The sequence below is a fragment of the Moschus berezovskii genome, chromosome 22, assembly GCF_049115385.1.
Source record: "Moschus berezovskii isolate FMDL1 chromosome 22, NW_MosBer_1.0, whole genome shotgun sequence".
Taxonomy (NCBI): Eukaryota; Metazoa; Chordata; class Mammalia; order Artiodactyla; family Moschidae; genus Moschus; species Moschus berezovskii.
The window spans coordinates 13,191,447-13,211,483 of NC_142481.1; the positions used below are offsets into that span (position 1 = coordinate 13,191,447).

A 20,037-nucleotide genomic window follows, 5' to 3' on the forward strand; every position below is an offset into this window, starting at 1 on the left:
CCAGTCTCTCCCTTGCCCTTCTCCTTAACCTGTTTTGCTCAGTGACTGCCCTGGGGGACGATGGTGTGGGTGCTGAGCTTCCTTTGTTGGGGGCAGGGAGACAGCAGCTCTAGGTCTGGTTGTATGAGTCCCAGCATCTGCCCCCTCCAGCCCAGAGCAGCGGTAGACATGTGGTCACTCCTCTTGCCCGAGGTCTGGGACCCATAAAGGGCCAGGCATGAGATGGGGGACCAGAGAAGATCTCTATTCAAGGATGTGTCCTGATTGTTACCAGCCTCTGGTGTGGAGATGCCGGCAAGGACACGAGGATATGAATAGTAGTCACTGCAGCCCCACGAGGATGTGGCATATGTATGCACACATTCACATTCACACAGAGGTTCAGATATGGGTAAAGGCCCCACCGTGTCCCAGTCGCCTGAGTGCCACAATGGACACACGAACACCTGCGGCGCCCACGAGTCATTGACTGGGAGACCTGGTGCCAGTGTGACACACTGCCCCATGCCATGCACACAGCCCAGCCGTGGAGTTCCGCTGGGACACACCATAAGCAGAGACTTCAACAGGGACACAGCAAGACGCAGTGACACAAGTTTTTCCTGTGGGGTCCCGGTCACAACCACCGCACAGCAGACAGAGGAAGAGCAGTGTCACGCACACATTCCTCGCAGCATCCGAGCCCGTCAGGAAATGAAACAGAGGCTGCGACCCACCAGCAGTTACACAAACATCCTCCAAGGGGTCACCGTCACCCACAGGCACAGCGTGCACGCACACGGCCTGACACGTCACGGCCCCACCCAGGCGCGTCCCACACACGGAGACCTGACACGTCAGGACCGCGCAGACTGCGGGGCGGGCGGTCGCGCCCCCTCGGCCTGACAGCGCCACACGCCCAGCCCAGGAGTCCCCCCACGGCCCTCCGGACGGCGGCCGCCCCGTCATACCCAGACGCACTGTCACACCCCGGGGCCCAGACGGAGAGGCCCCCACACCCAGACACACCCCCGGGGCCGCGGCCCTCACACGCCCGGCTCGCGCCTGGGCCCGGGACAAGTCCCGGCCGCGCGCTCCCGCGGCCTCCGGGCCCCGGCCCCGCCCTCGGGCCACACCCCGCCCACCTGCCCGGGCGCCGCGGGCAGGGGAGGCCGCGCGCTCTGCACCTTCCGGGCCGCGGGGGCGGCCCCTGCGCGGCCGCTCCCGGCACCGGGCCCCCGCGGGGAGGCCGGGCCCGGCCCGGCCCTCGCAGGGCCGGCCCGCAGCCGGCCGCAGGGGCGAACCCGGGGGTTCGGGGGGCTCCCCGCTCCCCTCCCCCGCCTCCGCGGGCAGCCCGGGCGGGGAGGGAAGTCGTGGGGGGAGCCTGGGTTCCGGCTGGAGCCCCAGCTTCCCGTCCGGCCCCCACGGCGCAGGAAGCAGGGCCGAGGGAGGCCAGCCCAGGCCTTCCTGCCCCCTCCCCCAGACGTGCCTGGGACCTGGGACGGGGTCAGCGAGAGAGGGAGAAAGGGAGGGGGGCGGTGACGGGGAGGGAAAGAAAATCCCTTTCTCCCTCGATCTCTGGACATCCAGTGTGTTGGTGGCTTTCGCGTTTCCAACGTGCATTTGTGTGTGTGTGTGTATGACTGTGCTGCATTCGTGGCGCTTGCACCTGCTTTGTGTTTCTGCTGTATAAGCTGGTGTGCACTCTGGTTTCTGTGTCCTGACACCATGTGACTCGGTTAGTCTGTGTGTGTAAGTTTGTTGTGTCCCTGGGGTGTGTTATTTCTCTGGATTTTCTTCTCAACACCCTTCCTCTTCTCTGGGTGTAAATTTGTACAGTCTTAGCTTAAGTTTGAGTTGAAGTGTGTTTATGGGTCTGTGAGAAAAGTGTTTTTCCAGGAGGTATAGTGTGTGTGTGTTGTGTTTCCGACTCAGGCCGTTTTCAGTATGTGTGTGTAACAGTTCCCAGTGTGTCTGTGGGCGAGCAGCTTCTGGGTTACATTGTTTCGTGATCAGTGTGTGTTGCTGGTATTCTGAGCATGTTTGTGTCTGTGGGGTGTGTCTGCCACATGCTTGCTGTCCTTGCGGTGTGTGTGCGTGTCCATCTCCAGGACTGGTGTTCTCAGCCTCTGTGGGGTCTGTGAGCAGGTGGTGTCTGCATTCTGTGTCCCCACATGTGGGCTGATGACTTCAATGTGTGAGCAGCTGCGTGGGTCTCTATTTTGTGCTGTCGCTTTGGAGTTTTCGGTGGGGTGTGTGCTTACGTTCACGGGCAGCTGCATGTGCGGGGCTGCATTTGTGCTCTTGTGTCTCCAGGGCAGGGGGGCATCCTGTGTCCCCAGTGAAGCCGCTGGCGTCCCGAGCAACACCCCTGGCAGCCTCCGTGCCGAGTGGAGGCTGGTTGTGTCTGCGGCTGCGTCCCCTTGCTGGCTGGTGCCACGTTGGCTCGGGGCTGGCTGTGGCGGGCAGGGCAGGGCAGGGGCTGTGGTGGGCACTGGACCCACGCCCGGACCTCGGTATAAATATCTTGAGCTGCCGGCGGCTGTGTTTACTCGGCCCCAGCCCGGGGGCGGTAGCAGCCCGGCAGGTCCTTGGGGGCGGGGATGACCAGGCCACAGCACAGTCACTTCCTTCTGGCCAGACAGGCCACAGCCTCGCTGCCCCTTCCCGCCCCCTTTCTGGGTAGGGGAGAGGTGGTGACCCCTCATCCTGGGCTCCCAGGGGCCACCAGTGAAGCCCTGACCCACACATTCCCCTTGGGCTTCCCAGGACCTGGGACAGAGACCCACAGAGTGGGGATGAGGGGGGTGGGCCAGGAGACAGCAGAGAGAGGGCTAGGAAAAAATGAGGGTGAAGCCAAGAGGAGCAGCTGGGGCGGGGAGCTGCGACAGAAAGGTATGGGGAAGCAGAGACCGAGGGAGGGAAAGACTAGAAGAGAGAGAGGTGGGGGCTAAGCGGCGGGAAGAGAAGGGGCTGAGAGAAGGGAGATGCTGACAGAGCGGCAGAGACAGCCCCTCAGAGAGAAGACGGAGCGAGGGGAGGAGCAGAGGAAGGAGGGACAGCGAGGAGGGGCTGGGGCAGGTTTAGCTCTGGCGGGACGCACAGAGGTGTCAGATGGGGGGAGTTGGCTGCCAGCAGAGCCCGACCGGGACAGACCGGAGACATGGGGGTGGGGGCCGGATGCCCTCGGAGGGGCTCTCCCCTCCCTGACTCAGCCTCTCCGCCCACCCCAACCCCAGGAGTGGGAGCGGAGGGGTAGGCGCCTCTCTGGGCACCTCCATGTCTCAGCGACTCTGACGGGGGTGTGTCTCCGGGCTCCACCTCTGTCTCCCTCTGGTACAGACGCTCCTGCTCCGCCATCTGACTAACCCTAATTCTGACTCAAAATGCTGTCTCTCATCACTTAAAAAATTATGTGACAAATTTATGCATGGCACAGTATATCACAAATTTAATGATCAAATGGAATATGTACAGGTCATCCAGGGCTGATACTTGTGGTATGAAAGACCCCTCACAACTGGAGGGCATGAACACAGAACCTGAGACAAACACCCCACCCTCTTCATCTTTTCAAGCTGTGGGTCTGGCTGACGGGATAGCCTTGGACCTCCCCCGAGATGCACTGTCAGTGCTGAGAGTCTGTACTGCACGGGATCTTGTGGTGGTTCAGTGATTCAGGTACTGACTAAACACTAGAAGATTCCATGCGTCCGTGGAGAGGAAGGGCAGTGCAGGGCCCCAAAGGCATTATCCACAGTTAGCGGCCTCAGCAGCGAACTCTCCTTCAGTTGGTACTCCCGAGAAATGGGTGTGTCCGTCCACGCCGCGTGGCCCTGAGTAGTGGACAGGCAGGCTGGGAGGTGGTCTCGAAGACCTGGCCTTGAGTATGTGACATCTCCTTTCTGGACTGCCCATGGAATGGGATGGAGCCCCTGGTTCCTGGGGCTGTCTGGAGGGTTCAGTGCAGCATCAGGCACCTGGCCAGGGCCTGGCACAGGACCGAACTGCTCAGGAACTGGAAGCTTCCTTATTCAATAATCTGTCTGAACCATACCGCCCACCCCCCAACCCCAGCCTCCATCCGGCTTTCACTTTCTGTGTCTGGCTCTAATTCCATCTGATCCAGAGGGCAGAGCCGAGCCCTGGGGGTCAAGTGCTGTGGCCCCAGGAATCCTTGGGGTCTCCCTTCACCCTGGGCTACATGCTGGAGGAGGCACTTTTGAGAGGGCCTTCAGGCCAGGCCATGGCCTGGCTCACGAGAGTGAGGGGTCCCCACACCTCTCTTCTCCAACCCACGGCCTGTGTCCTCCCCCCGCTAGCAGCCAGCCCCTTCTGTGTATGTCTACTGGGGGAGCATGAGCTGAGTGCGGGGCCATGGGAAGGCGGGACACCTGGGTTCCCACAGGCCGGCTGCTGAGTCACCAGGCGGCCATCTGGCTCCCATTAGCCCAGGGCGGCAGGGGGCTCCGTGGGGCCGGCTCTGTGGCTGGCTGGGGGCAGGGAAGCTGGGGCCGGCTGTGTGTATATGTGGGATGACTCAGGACCCATGATAACAGCCTGTGCGTATTCAGGGAGTATAAACAGGAGAGGAAGAGGGAGGTGGAGGAAGTGAAGGAAGGAAGGGAAAATTGTGGCTGGGAGAGGGACGCTGGGAGGGGAGAGTCCCCCGTACCCAACCTGGCAGGCCCGTGGTCCCACATTGCTCCTGCCCACTTTTCCCAAACCTGAGTCCTGAGGGAGAGGGGAGAGCAGGTGGCCACTCCCAGGGTCTCCCTGCTGTCCACAGCGAGGCTGGGTTACTCAGCATCCAGGTTCTCTTGCCCACAGCAGCCAGGATGGGGATGCTCACAGCCTGGGGAGGGGGGTGGGGATCCTGAAACCCAGAGATAAAGGCAGAGAAGGACAGAACCAGCACAGAGACTGAGAGATGGGAATGTGTGGCCGTGGGTCCCGAGAGCTGAGTCCACAGGAGACAGAAGGTAACAGGCAAGGAGGGGCACCTGGGAGCCTGAGACTCCAGGGCAGCGTGCAGGAGAGTCAGGGCAGGGTGGGGAGGGGCGGAGTGGTGGGGCACTGCTCTGGGGTCAACCTGGCCAGCTCCAGCCACAGAGGGCCCCCTGGCCTAGGTCCAGGGGAGGATGTTCATCCCAGGCCCTGTTGTGGGGATAAGGGCCAAGGCACAGAGGAAGGAGAAGAAAGAGAAAGGCAGAAAGGAGAAACAGGGAGGCGGGGGGAGAGAGAAAGCAGGAGATGGAAAGGCGGAGAGAAAGAGGTGGGGGGGGGGATGAGGGGTGGGGGGATGCCCAGGCACAGCTGGGAAGAGGGCGTGCAGACCACCACCAGGCTTGGTGGTACCGGCAACCGCCCTGCTTTTGCTTAGACAAAGTCCCTGAGCTGGCCTGTCAGTGGCCTCGTGCGGGGGGGGCAGCGGCGGGCGGCCGCAGCCATCAGTCCCCGTCCAGCTCTGGGCTGGGCGCGTCCTCGGGCTCCTCCTCGTCGAAGTACCTCTCCTCCTCGTCCCGGGCCACGATGTCCAGGTTGTCGAAGTCAGGGTTGTCATCCACGGTGCTGCAGGGGGAGGGGCTGTCAGGAATGGGCTCTGCCTGCACTCCGGCCTCCCCACTTCTCACCCGGTGGAGGAGCTGGGGCCCGGGGTTCCCCCGAAATGAAAGGCCGTATGCTGGCAGCTGTAAGTCAGGGGTAACTTACAGTTGGGTTAGGCTGGGTCTCTGAGGGCTTCCCACAAAAAGTAACACTTGCCAAAGAAAGATCTTACAAGACAACTTCTGGTTTCTCTTAAAAAGCTGGAAGACGTGGTGACACATGGGCCCACATTCCCCAGAGGCAGTGCTTCCCAACCAGAAGATTCTGCCGCACCCCCACCCCAGGGAACATTCGTGGTAACTGGGGACATTTTGGTTGTTACAACTTGGAGGGGGGCTGCTGCTGGTGTTCAGGAGGTACAGGCCAGGCAGACTGTTTAATGCCCACAGCACGCAGGACAGCCCGCACAAAGGATTATCTGGACCGTCCGCCTCCCTCCTCACCCACCCAGCGGCTCTCTGTGCCCCTCAAGGCTCCTGCCCCCTGCTGGGAATGCTCTTCCCCAAGGCGTTGGCATGGCCTACTCCTCCCCTGCTGCAGGTCTCTGCTCAAAAGTCACCTGCTCAGAGAGCCTTTCCTGGCCACCTCATCACCCACCCTCCTGCTTTTTCTTCCTGGCTCCCTCACTAAATCCATTTTTTGCCCTCCTCACTGGAATGGGGTGCCCTTGGACAGAGAACCCTTCCACTGCTTTTGTTCCCTGCTTGATCCCCAGAGTCTGGACGCAGCGCTGAGAACCTGGCAGTGAATGCAGGCCGGCAGCTCCACCCTCCCGACCCCCACAGATGGGACAGGCTTCGGTCCACACCACTCCTCATGCTGGGTCTGACTTCCTCGTGGGCACCTGGCTGTATGATGGCAGTGGTGCCGTTACTGAGTACCCAGGGCCCAGGCGTTCTACTCACTGCTTTGCGTGGAACCCTGAGAGTGATAAATGTCGAAGTGGATCAGCCAGAATTGCCTCTGGAGCTGGGGATCCCAGACTGGACCAGAGGTGCTCTGGTACCAGGGGCTGGCGTGGCCAAGGCAATGAGGACCCCCATTCTACTGATGAGACCCGTGGGGCCGCTTGTTCACGTGTTGTGTGGGGGGGAGTGGGCCCTCTGCTGCCACACCTGATGTTTCGGACCACAAGGCGAGGCTGCCGCAGTCAACAAAACCGTCTATCTTTTTACTCCGATACTTCACTCGCCTGTGTCCTTTTCCGTGATGGCAAAATCTCTTTTCACTCAGGTGGTCTGGGAATTTTATCCCTGGGGTTGTACTGCAGAAATGAACCACCAGCACGGCAGGGGCGCCCGGCACAGGCCCCTCTACGCCAGGCGTTACCCTGCCAGGGATTACTTCCTGCAGCATGAGAGCCTCTGCAGTCCTGGGGACACTTCGTATCAGGCCACCACATCATCCGCCCGGACAGGAATGTTTCGGTGGTCTATCAACGTGGAGCTGAATGTCAGCCCCGCTCAAATCCCTACTTCAGAGGAGGGGACGGAAGCTCAGAGATGGACAAAGCTACTCCAGGGTCACCCACTGACCTCTGATCTGAAACCCCTAAGCTGGGTGAACCCAGAGCCCCTGCCCTGTGGGGTGCCGGCTGGGGGACTAGGGGCGAGGGCAGGGGGCACCTGTAGTCAAAGTCGCCATCCTTGCCATCCAGGAAGCGCTGGTGCATGCGGCTGGTGAACTCTTCCCGCAGGATCAGCCTCTCCTCCCAGTCGGGGACCCAGGCCTCTGAGTCTTTGCCAGGTCTCTGGTCTGTAGGGGAGACGCCCAGGGTGGGGGTGTGTGAGGGGTGCACAGAGAGCTGCGTCCCTCATGCTGGGTGGCCCTGGGAACAGGGCAGTGACCACGATGGCCCCATCCCTACCTTCCCAGGGCATACATCAAACCCATGACAACGCGGTGTTTTGGAGGCCGCAGAACAGGGTGGAGACCTGACACCTGAAGGGGGACGGTCAAGGGAGGGCCCTCCAGGCAGAGGGAAGAGCATGAGCGAAGGCCTAGAGGTGAGGGATGTCCTTTGAGGAGGGGGACAGGGATGTTGGAGAGGACGGAAGGGCCAGGGTGCTCAGGGCAGGCAGGGGAGGATGTGCCGTCTGTTCCTGCAGGTGGTGCCAAAGAGCCAAGGCACACAGGCTGGGGCTGGGTGTGCCGACGGTGGGGTCCCCGACTGCCGGCCCTCACCTTCCTCATCTTCATCCTCCTCCTCCTCCTCCTCCAGGCAGGCCTCCTCCTCCTCCTGCTGCTGGAGCAGCCGCTGCTGCAGCTCCCGCTCCTGGTAGGACTGGAGCAGTAGGTCGGACAGCGGGCAGGTGGGCGAGCCGGGGGGGCCGGGCTTGGGTGGCCGGTGGGCCGGGTTGCGGGCGCTGAGCTCCTCCTGGGTCAGGTACTGCCCGATGTACTGCTCGTAAAGCAGTGGGGCCCGGAAGCGCATCTGCTCGTCACTGAAGTACTCGCCCCCTGCACGGAGGAGACAGGGTGGGTGTGGGGTCAGGGGGTGGCGGGTGAGGCGAGGGGCTGGGTGGGGGTGAGCATCTGGGCAGACCTGTGTCCACCCAGGCGTGGAACCACGCTGACCCGAAGCTGTACACACACAAGTGTGTGATTGTCCAATTCAGGAATGCAGTGAAACATGCACAGATGTCAGAGGTCGTGACCACCAGGACTCACGAACGTGTGTGAGCACGTGAATGTGACCAGGCCTGTATCTACGTGTGGACTCACGTGTCCCAAGTTTGTCGGGGGCAGTCAGGTTGCTGGACATTCCGGCCCCTGAGGCCCTGTTGGCCTAGGGCCTGCGTGCAGCTGTACTGGCAAGGCTTTGCACCCCGTGTGTGCATGCACATGCTTGCGTGTATGCGTGCACACATCAGCACACTGCTTGGGCCCCTGTGTCTCGGAGCTGGTGAGCAGGGCATTGTGGGCAGGGATACTGCACACGGGAGCCAGTGTGTAGACCGTGCATGCCTGTCTGCGGAGCCTCCTTCTGGCTGTTGCCTGGACATGCCCGCACTGCTGGGCGCGTGAGAGCGCATCTGCATGGAGCAGGCATGCGTGTGCACCCGTCAGGTCTCGCGGGGCACCTGCCCAGGCGTGGGCGTCCCTGTTGGTCTTCCAAGCCCCACGCCTCACCCCTCAGGTGGGCCGGGCTTCCCTGCCCCTGTCTCAGGGCCTTCGCGCCTCCCCTGGCTGTCTGCCCCTGCAGAGGCGGCTCTGTCCCTTAGACAAGGGTTCGGCCTGCCCAGCCCCGCCCTCAAGAGCCCTGTCGTGGGCCCCGTCTTGTCCTCCCTCTTACCCCCGCAGCTGCGTCTCGTGGTGTTTCCCACCACATTCAGTTTCCCTCCTCCTCTCTCACCGGCACTCTCTCTCTCTGGGTCTCGGCTTCTCCCTCCGCTCCTCTGCCCGCCCCCATCTCTCTCTCCCGCTTCCTCAGCTTCTGCCATCTCACCCCGCTTCCTTCACTCCCTCAGCCTCCCTCAGCTCCTCACCTGCCGCTGTGCCCCTCTCCAGCCCCCTTGCTCTAGAGCCCGTGCCTCCTCTCTGACGAGAATCTTGGCTCACCCTGTCCTTCATTTGCTCTCGTCTTTAACATCTTTTAGTTCTGGTGTCTTCGGTCACAAAGCTGCTTGTAATTACATCATGGTCAAAAAGGTACCAATGTTACAAAAAATTTTTTTAATTTAAAAATTAAAGAAAAGAGAAAAAGGTACTGATATTTTCTTTCCTTTTTTTTTTTAAGGTTTTTTGAGGTGGGCCATTTTTAAAGTCTTAATTGAATCTTCTTACAATACCGCTTCTGTTTTGTATTTCGGGTTATTGGTCCCGAGGCATGTGGGATCTTAGCTGCCTGACCAGGGGATGAACCCATAACCACTGGACACCAGGGAAGTCCCACTGATGTTTTTCTCCATGCTTTTCACATGTGTGTGTTTCAAGAGGCCTTTCCTGAACATGTTCCCCTAGGTTTCTGGCAATGCCTCTTTGTACAGTATGAGGCAGGGACCTAGTTTTCCTGAGGGATGACCAGTTATCACACTGCTGGACACTGTGTCCTTGACCCGCTGGTCTGAAATGGCACTTCTGTCATCTGCAAAATTCCAGCCCTTCTCACTGCCTGTGCCATTCTCTTCCCGTGAGTCCCCACTTGTCTCTCCCTTTCACGCCCTGTCACCTCACATTTCTGTCTCTCCAGGATCTCTCTTTCTGCTCTTGCACCCCTGTTTTCTACTTCCTCTGCCGCAGTCTCCCCTCCCACTCAGTCCGTGTGCCCCGCACCTTGGATGAGCTCACGCAGGGCAGCGTAGCGGCGGTTACGCAGGCGGGTGCGCAGCGTGCGGGGGCGGGTGGTGCCTTGCCGGGCCACCTCGGCACAGTAGAAGTCTGCGCGGTGGTCACCACGTAAGTGTCCAAAGCAGGCCAGGTGCTCCTCCCGGAGGCCCGTTCGGAAGCGCTCCAGGAACACCAGCGGCTTCTCGTGGTACAGCTGGCCCAGGATGGCCACCTTCTCCCGCTCCGTCAGGTCGGGCTCGCCCTGCTGCTGGCTGCACACGGGCAGGCGGCTGGCAGCCACTGCGCGCAGCATGGCACTCACGGCCGGGTCCTCCACTTCAGGGGGGTCGGCGTCTAGGGCCCTTGGTGTTCCCTCTGCTGCTTCCGCCTTGTCCTGGGGTCTGGACAGGACCGGCGTCCAGCTCAGCTCCCCCCAGTGCCCAGGACTGGGCTCTCTGCAGCCTGTGGGGAGAGGGGAGATCAGTCACTCCAGGGATGGGAGAGGGGCTAGGGAGTGGGTGAAAGGGACTGAGTGCTCACTCACCCACTCATTTCACTTCTAGTGAGCACCTGCTATATTCTGAGCACTGTGCTAGGCCCTAGAGAGACCACCCTAAGCAAGAGATTGACAGTTTAGTGGGGAAGGCAGACAAATGTTAACATAGTTAGTGAAAACAATAGTGTGTTAGGTGGTTCCAAGAGCTGTGCGGGAAAATTAAGAGGGAAGGAGGAGGGTATGGCGGTCAGGCTGCAGTTTTAAGTGGACAGTCAATGAAGGTCTTGCCAAAAAAGTGACATTTCAGTGGAGACCTGAGGTCGTCAGGGACTGAGCCATGACATTTCCGTGGGAAGTGGCAGAGGAAAGAGCCAGTGCAAAGGCCCCGAGAGAGAAGTGTGCCTGGTGGGTTTCCTTAGTCCTTGACCACTTCATTCACTGATTCGCTCAATTTTGCCTTTTCCCTTGCCCAGGAAATCATCAGCACATTCACAGACTCGTTCACGCATTCATTGGTCCTTCTCTCCTACTCACACACATCCATCCAACCACTCTTCAACAACGCTAAACCTATGCTGGGCCCTGAGCTGGGAGCACCTGGTCTGATGGGAGAAGACAGACAAGGTCAAAGACAGTACAGGCACTGCAAACAGAAAAGCTGAGAGCTGTGTCCTCAAAAGTGGCGGGAACTGGAGCAAGGCCACTGCAAGCAGGGAGTAAGTGAAGAGGGAAGTAGAGACCACTCCTTCAGGTAGCTTGACTGGGACGGGGAAGAGAAAGAGGGTGGTGGTTATAGGCGCAACGGGCTTCAGGGAGCGTTTTAGTCACAGAGGCAGGAGAGGACTGGGCTGGACCATGTAAGGGGCTATGGAAGAGAGGATAGATTAAAAAGATGCTTCAGATGCTGACTAGGACAAGTCATGGGATTGAAGGGCTGGGAGGCGAGGAAGGCATTCAGTTAAGGTCCAGGCCTCTGGCCAGTAAACGGGTCAAACTGTCCCTGACACAGAGGCATGGATAAGGAGCACGTTTGGGGGAAGATGTTGAGACCAATTTGGGACATGGATGGTATGACAGGCCCAGGAGACACCCAAGGGAAGGCATTTATGAGACTGCTGGTACCTGGGGCTGGAGACTTCTCAGGAGAGAAGTGCTGCTCTGGGGACAGTTACAGAAGTCATCAGAGCCAAGGAAAGCAGTGGAGCTGAAGGAAATAAGTCACGGGGAGGGTACAGGAGAGTGTGTGAGGGATGAAAAGAGAGGAGGGACTAAGAAAGAGCCATGACTGGATCGGAAGGAGGCTGTGAGAGGCTAAAAATGCCCCCCAATATAGCCACATCTTAATTCCCGGAACCTGTGAATTTTAACCTTACATGGCCAAAAACCCCCCACAAAACTCAGGTCTTTGCAGATATGATTAAGGTATGGACCTTGAAATAGGGGGATTCTCTTGGATTATCCTGGTGGGCCCTAAATGCCATTACAAGTGTCCTGTCAAAGGGAGATTTGATGCACCCAGAGGTGAAGACAGCAGCAGAGACTGGAGTGATGTGGGAACAAACCAAGGAATGTGGGGAGCCACCAGAAGCTAGGAAAGGTGAGGAATGGGTTCTCCCTTAAGAGCCTCCTCGGCCCTGCTGACACCTTGATGTCAACTCAATGGTACTGATTTCAGACTCCTGGCCTCCAGAACCGTGAGAGAAGAAATTTCTGTTGTTTTAAGCCATCCAGTTTGTGGTCATTTGCTACAGCAGCCATGGGAAACTAATGCTGGCTGAGCAGGAGGAGCCCGAGAGATAGGAAGGAAATCAGAAAGAATGGTGTCACAGAAACCAAAGAAAAACATTCAGTAAAGACAGAGGGGTCAATGGCATCAAATTCTGCAAGTAGTTTAACAAGAAAAAAAAAACCATGTGGTTTAACTAGAGTGGGGCTTCCTTGGTGGTACAATGGTTGAGAATCCACCTTGCAATGCAAGGGACACCAGTTCGATCCCTGGTCTGGGAAGATCCCACATGCCTTGGAGCAAATAAACGTGTAGGTCACCACTACTGTGCCTGTGCTCTGCAACAAGAGAAGCCACCACAGTGAGAAGCCCACACATTGCAACAAAGAGTAGCCACTGGCTCTCCACAACTAGAGAAAGCCTGCATGCAGCAACAAAGAGCCACCCCAGCCATAAATAAATAAATACATAAAACTTTCCTAAAAGGAAAAAAAAAAAATACACAGGGAGATCACTGGGGACCCTAATCAGTGCAGTTTCTGAAGGTAAAAGCCAGACAGCAGTGGGTGGGAAGAGGAGGCAAATGTAAATGACTCTTTGGAGAAGATTAAATGGTATCTGGAAGGCGGCATGGAATCAAGGGATAGCTTTTTAGGTTAAAACTTTTTTATTACTATGGAATAATTCAAACATGCACAGAAGTAGTACAATGACAAATATACCCATCATCCAGCTTCAACAATGGCCAACTCTTGGCCTGTGATGTTTAACCGCACCTCAACCCACGTACCCTGAAGCACCAGGACAGAATTTGGATCATCAAAACAAAAGCATTTTAAGTACTGATGGGAGAGGCATCAGGAGAAATAAAGAGATTGAAAACTCAAAAGAGCACAGAAATGGATTAACCACCCTGAGTAAGCAGATGGGATTGTGGACTTTCGGGGAAAGGGAATTAGAGTGAAATGCAGGGAGGCGTTAGCAAATAAGAGTTTGCGTGGGAGGGGAGGAGTCAAGGGAAGGAGGTAACTTGAGAAAGCAAGGTTGGCAGAGAAAATGGGAGAGTTAGCCCGGGACAGGGACAGGTTTGCTAGCCTGAGTTAGCCTGGTAAGGAAACGGGTTAACCGGGACACGGAAAGAGCTGGAAGAGGTTAATTTCGGGGGAGGCGATGGGATAAAAGAGGTCAGCCTGCAAAGACAGGGGTTAATCTGGACGAAGCGGACAGGTAAGGCCGAGGACAGGTGCCTTCTTTATAGAGTCCTCCTTCACCTTCAAGGGGAAACATTTCACAGTGACACTGCACCCCCACCCTCCTGCCGCCTCCGCGCGGCCAGGACCTCACCTTCACCAGGTTCCCTCGCCGCAGTCGCGGTCGCTATGGCCTCCATCCCAATTGTCTACGATTTGTTACCCGCCGTGGCGAGCTCCTAACACCAATTCCGGACGCAGGTCCTTAGAGGCCACTTCCGGCTGAGTACATTCCTGGGACCGGGTGCTCCACGGAATCAGGAACCAAAGTTCCGGGACGAAGGTGGCCCTCCCTATGCGCACGCGTGCTGCTGTCCGGCCCCGCCCACCCCAGCCGGGCAGGAAAAGGGGGCTAGGGTCAGATAGGCTCTTCCGGGCCACCTCCGACAACCTGAACCGCTACGAAATTGTGGGGTCTCGGGAGGGAAGCACTGTTCAACCTGTGCGCTACTGATCCCAGAGCCCAGCATGCTTAATTTGGGAATGGATGAATCACCACCCTCATGACCTCTTGAGTGCTTGGGCTCTGGTTTAGACCTATCCTTTTCACCACCTCAAAGAATATTTGCTAAGTCTTGTAGCATACCTGTCATCACACCCAGCCCCTGGTTAGCATGATTGGTGGTGAGATCAGAGACTGTACGTCCCACTTTGTGTTTCCAGGACCTGAAGAATCTAAAGGTGTGGAAAGAAGACCTTGGTCTTGATTTGCCCTAGGTGATGGCTAAGGACTGGTAAGGACTGGCATTCAAGTGCTACCAGTGACCGAATGGGCAGGGCTGATGGACCCACAGGTTCAGCTAAGGGAGCTGTCCGTCCCAGGCTGGAGGGCCCAGGGAAGGTTTCTTTCTGGGAGTAAAGGATACCATGAGACCTGAAAGATGAGCAGGAATTAGGGTAAGAAGGAGGTAGAGAAAGGTCTCATGTAGGAAGTGGGCATGGCAAAGCCCTGGAAGGGAAGGCGGGCATCCATAGTTCTGTTTGCTGCAAGGACTTCAGTATGGTCAAGGAATAGGAAAGTTCTAACTTGGCCCTGACCAGACTGCAAGGATCAGAGAATCTCATGAATCTATGCAAAGTTCCAAGTACACATGCGTTTCCAAGGCAGAAATTCATGGCATTTAGAGCCTGAAAGGGATTTGTGACTCTCCCTGAACAGCCAAGTGATCTGAAGTTTGAACGGGGAGTGGCAAGATAAAGCCAGTGAGGTCACCAGGCCCAGGCATGTGGGCCATGTAAGCCGAATTAAGTAGCTTGAGCTGCTTTATCCTGTGGAGAGGTAGAAGAGCGTGAGGGCATCAGGATCAGGGACTGGAGGACGGCGAGATCTGTGAGGAGGCTGATGCAGTAACCCTATTATGGCTGAAAGCAAATAGGAGTAACTTCCTATTTGCACTCCCAGGATAAGGGATCTGGAGCAAAATGGCTCAGTTGCTGCTTGGAATAGGTGGGGAATGGCAAGCCACTCCAGTACTCTTGCCTAGAAAATCCCATGGATGGAGGAGCCTGGTAGGCTGCAGTCCATGGGGTCGCTAAGGGTCGGACACGACTAAGCGACTTCACTTTCACACATTGGAGAAGGAAATGGCAACCCACTCCAGTGTTCTTGCCTGGAGAATCCCAGGGACGGGGGAGCCTGGTGGGCTTCCGTCTATGGGGTCACACAGAGTCAGACATGACTGAAGTGACTTAGCAGCAGCAGCAGCAGACCACACTTAGAAGATCCCCTGGAGAAGGAAATAGTAATCCACTCCAGTATTCTTGCCTGGAGAATCCCATGAACGCAGAAGCCTGGTAGGCTACAGTCCACGGGGTCGCAGTCAACTGAACGGAACGGAATGGACCACACTTAGATGTTGCTGAGGCCAGCAGAGGGCACTCTTGCCCAACACATGGACCTGCAGCAGGGGGCCTTCCCAGCCTAGAGGGCCTCAGGCCCTCTCAGCAGGGAGGCCACTTTAGGGTCACTTGTAGCGGTTAGGCATCAATCTTGGCTCCATCTCATGTCAGATGCCTCACATTTGACCTCAAAGGTAGTCAACCTTCCTCCTCCCTTTTTTGTAGTCCGTGTCCCCTTCAGAAGGCTCTGAGATAGTTCTGTGAGGGAAGAGGTGAGGCTGAACTGGCCCCTCCTGTGTCCCAGCCTTGTCCCTCACAAGGGGTCAGGAGCACAGCATGCCCAGAGGGAATGAAGAAGTGACTCAAGTTGCCAGGGAAGGACAGGCTGGGGATGTAATCTTTTATCCCAGATCATTCCCACTAAAAAAAAAAAATTTCCCCTTCTTCAGGAAGCCCTCACCACACCCCACACCCACCCCACGCTCTCACAGCTGATCTTGAAGCTGTCACCATTCCAGGAGAGGTCTCTGTCACTTCTGGATTGGGAGCCCCTTGAGGGCAGGGTCCAAGACCACCTTGGTCATGCTGTGTTCTTAACACTGTCCAGAGTGGGTGGATAAGAACAGAGCAAGAACTGACACTTACTAGTTGGATACATTAGTCCCTGGAACCCCACCAGCCTGGATCCAGGAGCAGTCAGGAACCATCTTTAGTCCAGCACCCAGGCCAGACCTAATGTAGATGGGCAGTCACACCCAGGGGTGACCCCAACAGTCCACCCTGTTCCCAAACACAGGCCCTACCTTGCTCTCTGCTGAGAGACCTGTTACATCCTTTTTATTCACAAATTCTGGGAGGGACTGGGGTCTGTGGGTGGACTGAAAGGGGCAGAAACCAGAGAACCACTTTAAAAGTGAACTAGTGGATTTTAAACTTAGGGCCCCAGGTTTACAGGGGCACACCCAGCACCAAAGATGGGGAAAGACACACATCCCACCAGCCCATCCTAAAAGAGATCAGTCCTGGGGGTTCACTGGAGGGACTGATGCTGAAGCTGGAACTCCAATACTGTGGCCACCTGATGCGACGAGTTGACTCACTGGAAAAGACCCTGATGCTGGGAAGGATTGGGGGCAGGAGGAGAAGGGGACGACAGAGGATGAGATGGTTGCATGGCATCACCCACTCAATGGACATGGGTTTGGGTGGACTCTGGAAGTTGGTGATGGACAGGGATTTGGGTGGACTCCAGGAGTTGGTGATGGACAGGGAGGCCTGGCATGCTGCGGTTCATGGGGTCGCAAAGTCGGATACGACTGAGCGACTGAACACAAATCCCACGGTAAGTATTCAATGAATGAGTAAATAATGTCCCTTGTAAAGGCCCCCACCCCAAGTAAAGGCCAATTGCAGTAACACTTCAGGGTTGAAACCCTGCTTCCTTCCTGCTAGGAGGTGCCATGTCATTTATTGAAAACAAAACAAAAACAAAACAAAACAGGGCAAACACATTTCTTAATAAGTGCAGTTTGTTAAAAGTTCTGTTAAAACATATGGGTCAAGGGGAAGTAAAAATAATCAGAGGATCACTGTAGGAAAAACCTTTAGGTCTGGCACTGGGAGACCTCTGGAGAGGAGCAGTGGGAGAAACTTCATGTTCTGAAGGGTAGGAGCCCCCCAAATCCCTTCTTCCCTCTCACCCGCTTAATCCCACCAGAAACTACCAAGACACCCGGAATAAAAGGTTTCAAGTTCAATAGTCACACTCTCTCCAAATACAAAAAGCAGGTACAATTCAACTCAACACAGAAGCTTGTGTGCAAAGTTACGGGAAACTGAGACATTGTATAAAAAGTTAGGTTAAAGATGATTCTGTGGTTTTGTTTTGTGTGTGTTTTGAGGGTGTGGCTCTTCCTCTGTCACCTGAACTCAGCAAAGAAATGGTTATCCTGATGAAATATCAACAGCCGACCCACAGTAAAAACGGACAAGTTCTAAAAATTAAAAAAAAAAAAAAAAAAAAAAAAAAAGCATAATTACCAAAAAAAAAAATCTGTCACTGCTTCCTCCCTCTGCATTTTGCTTTTTAAAACTTGTGTTTTTTTAAGTTTTTGATTTTTTTTTTTTTTAAATCCTGAAAAGTAGACAGTAAAACAGCTCCTGGAAGAATTTACAACCAACTGCATGAGAGTCTGGGAAGCTGAGGGGCTAGAGCAGGGCTGGGAGGAGAGGACAGGAAGGGGCCCTCCCCTCAGCCCTGTAGCCTCACTGTTCGACCAAGGCAAGGGACAGGGGTCTTTAGTCAAAAAGGAAGGAGGGTAGGGGGATGAACAGAAAATAAAAGGTCATTGTTGCCTGTTTGAATCCAGAGGAAATGCCCGGCCCTGTGTGGGGGAAGAGCCCCTCAGAGGGGAGGCAGCCCTGGGAGGACCCATCCCCCAGCACCACGGGACCCGGTGGGGGTGGGCGAGGAGGGTCGAGGTGGGCGCTGGTGGAGGAAGCCGGCAAGGGCCTCCAGGACACACTGGCTACTGTGTGCTTGTGCCCCCCTGTGTGCTCCCGGAGTAGCTCCCGTAGTCATAGTTCCCGTAGTACGGCGGCCACTGGCCCTGGTTCTGATAGTACTGGTTCCACTGCTGGGCGTACTGGGGAGAGAAACCAACAACGCCACATGTTCATCCAGACGCACACCTGGCTCCTCCCCAACCACCCCCCGCCATGGTACAGTGACGATAGTCAACACAGAGGTCTCCTGACAGAGAAACCAAGGTACCTTGGGAGGACAAGTGAATGAGCTGTAGCATGGGCGGGCAGTTACGAGACTGAAGCTTGCCAACCTTCTGCCCTTTCAGGTACAGTTAGACGTGTGTGTTTTATACCACGATCAAAACAATCAAAAATAGGTACGGTGGCCTAGCACCAACCAATCAGAATGGACACTGGCCATGGTGCTGAAGCAGGGTTTGTGGCCCCCTTTGCTTGCTGCACTGGGGAGAGGAACTAGAATGGCAGTTCCTACACTTAGCAGCCAGTGTAGCAGTGGTCACCAAATGGAATGGTTGTACTAGATGGACACCAAAAGACTGCCCATCTTTTTAGGGATAAGTAGGGACATAAGTCTGGGAATACAGATCCGTGTGGGGCCCCATTCTACCTTCCCTGCTTCTGACACTTACTTGTTGATACTGGTTGTAGCTGGGCTGAGGGTAGGTCTGTGCCGCGGGGGGCGGTGGTGGGGTGTAAGGGGCTGGATTGTAGCCGCCGTAGCTCCCATAGTTGTAGGCAGGTGGTGGCGGAGGTGGAGGTGGTGGGGCTGTGTAGCCCTGGCTGTACCCTCCCTGGTTGTAGGGAGGTGGCTGGCTGTAACTCGGCTGGAAAGTGGGAGGGGGAAAAAAACACAGGTCTCTGTGAAATAGCCAGCTCAGCTGGGATGGAGGAAGGGCCTTTGTAAGCAGTGGGCCCACAAAGGAATGTCCCCGGGGGAGGTTGTTCGAGGGCTAAGAAGCGGGTGTGGGTTAGCTCTGTGACCTGGCAGGACGGGAAGATGCAGAGCTCTATCCGGGATTCTAATCCCAGGCCTGAGACCCTCAGGAGCAAGGCACACAGCATCTCGTGGAAACTGAGGTGTTTCCCCGCTCCCCGCCCCTGTAGAAAGAAAAGGACAGCAGGATGCCCCTCTGGACTGCCTTGCGCACACATTCAGGAAGCTTATATGCATACTCCACTGAGCACAATAAATGGTGGTGTTTGTTACAGGAAGACCAACTACGGAAAACAGTAGTGGCAATTTCCTAAGTGCTCCCCATGTCCAGGCTGTATCCTTAACTCACCGGACAGCCGATCAACTCTGAGGTAGGTTCCACTGGCTTTGATTTATAGGGAAGGAAGGTGAGGCCAGGGAGGTAAAATCAATAGGGCCCAAGTCACACGGGCAAAGAGTCGTGACTTGCCTCCAGGTCTGCCTATTTCCAGAGCCTTACCTGCAAAGCTATAACGTCGTCTTTCCCTCACAGCCAAACCTTGGAAGTGAGTTCTACTAACAAAGGCCTAGAGCCTTTATGAGGAAAACAACGTTCTGAGAGGTAAAGCTTTGTCCAAGGTCACAAAAGCAGAAGGTTGTGAGGCTAGGGTTTGAATTTGCATCTGCCCAACTCCTGCTCTAGGAAATATTCTGGTTAGACTGGGACTAGACCATGCACCTGTATCCCCTGGCAGCTGCCTCCAGGCCTGGCGAGTGGAAGGCGCACAGTAAACAGGGACCGCTGGTTACAGGGCCTGTGCACACCAGAGCCAAGAACTGGCTCTCTGAGAACTTGAACTGAGCCTGGAGCTGCTTAGCAGTGAAGCTCTCAGGGCAGAGGTCAAGTCCTCACCAACCTCAGGGTCTGTCTCCACATCCTAAAGACCAAGGGGTCACACCCCTTCTAGCCTGGGCAAGAGGTAACTCCAATGAAGTGCTCTCTTGGGAATTCAGTGAGGCTGATGATAATATAGCCAAGAGAAATGCACTTGCTCGGGACAACAGTCGGCCCTGAGGGTGACAAAACATGTAGGTTCCCGATTTCCTCTGAGTCTGGAAGGATCTGGGAATATCTAGGGTCTGTCCCAGCTGAAAGCACTGGCAACAAAGGGAGAAAGGGCAGGGCTGGAGTAAGAATGAGGACCCGTGGCCCCACCTCTCACCTGTACACACACACACACACACGTGCACGCTCCTCTCACCTATACACACATGTGCTCATCCTCTCACCTGTACACACACACGTGCGCTCATCCTCTCACCTGTACACACACATGCGCTCATCCTCTCACCTGGACACACACACGCGCTCATCCTCTCACCTGTACACACACACACGCTCATCCTCTCA

The 20,037-nt window shown here is 56.2% G+C and overlaps 2 protein-coding genes and 1 long non-coding RNA gene across 5 annotated transcripts in view; 1 reads left to right on the plus strand and 2 right to left on the minus strand.

Moving 5' to 3' along the window:
* Positions 1-4,834: 4,834 nt before the first annotated feature.
* LOC148774352 (uncharacterized) lies at positions 4,835-6,440 on the plus strand. Its single transcript, XR_016035934.1, has 3 exons — positions 4,835-4,961; positions 5,787-5,882; positions 6,302-6,440. It is a non-coding gene; the product is annotated as an uncharacterized LOC148774352 (long non-coding RNA).
* Positions 4,956-13,621, minus strand: CCDC97 (coiled-coil domain containing 97). Its single transcript, XM_055412094.2, has 5 exons — positions 13,422-13,621; positions 9,862-10,317; positions 7,771-8,046; positions 7,212-7,341; positions 4,956-5,550 (listed from the first exon to the last, which is right to left on the minus strand). The coding sequence occupies exons 1-5, from the start codon at positions 13,465-13,467 to the stop codon at positions 5,430-5,432; spliced, it is 1,029 nt and encodes a 342-aa protein (XP_055268069.1). The 5' UTR covers positions 13,468-13,621; the 3' UTR covers positions 4,956-5,429.
* A 3,283-nt stretch (positions 13,622-16,904) lies between these two features.
* Positions 16,905-20,037, minus strand: part of HNRNPUL1 (heterogeneous nuclear ribonucleoprotein U like 1) — a 35,741-nt gene continuing 32,608 nt past the window's right edge. For all 3 annotated transcript variants that reach the window (XM_055412097.2, XM_055412098.2, XM_055412095.2), the window contains exons 14-15: positions 18,343-18,537; positions 16,905-17,811 (exon numbers count right to left, since the gene is read on the minus strand). In XM_055412097.2, coding sequence (XP_055268072.2) covers positions 17,695-17,811; positions 18,343-18,537 — 312 coding nt within the window. In that variant the 3' untranslated portion in view covers positions 16,905-17,694. The remainder of the gene's footprint in view (positions 17,812-18,342; positions 18,538-20,037) is intronic.

Bases quoted from the DNA above. Each gene is read 5' to 3' on its own strand.
- CCDC97 (XM_055412094.2), bottom strand. From the start codon at position 13,467: ATGGAGGCCATAGCGACCGCGACTGCGGCGAGGGAACCTGGTGAAG. The intron at 10,318-13,421 runs GTGAGGTCCTGG...CTCTCCCCACAG, and splicing joins GGCGAGGGAACCTGGTGAAG to GCTGCAGAGAGCCCAGTCCT. The intron at 8,047-9,861 runs GTGCGGGGCACA...TCCTCCGTGCAG, and splicing joins CCTGCGTGAGCTCATCCAAG to GGGGCGAGTACTTCAGTGAC.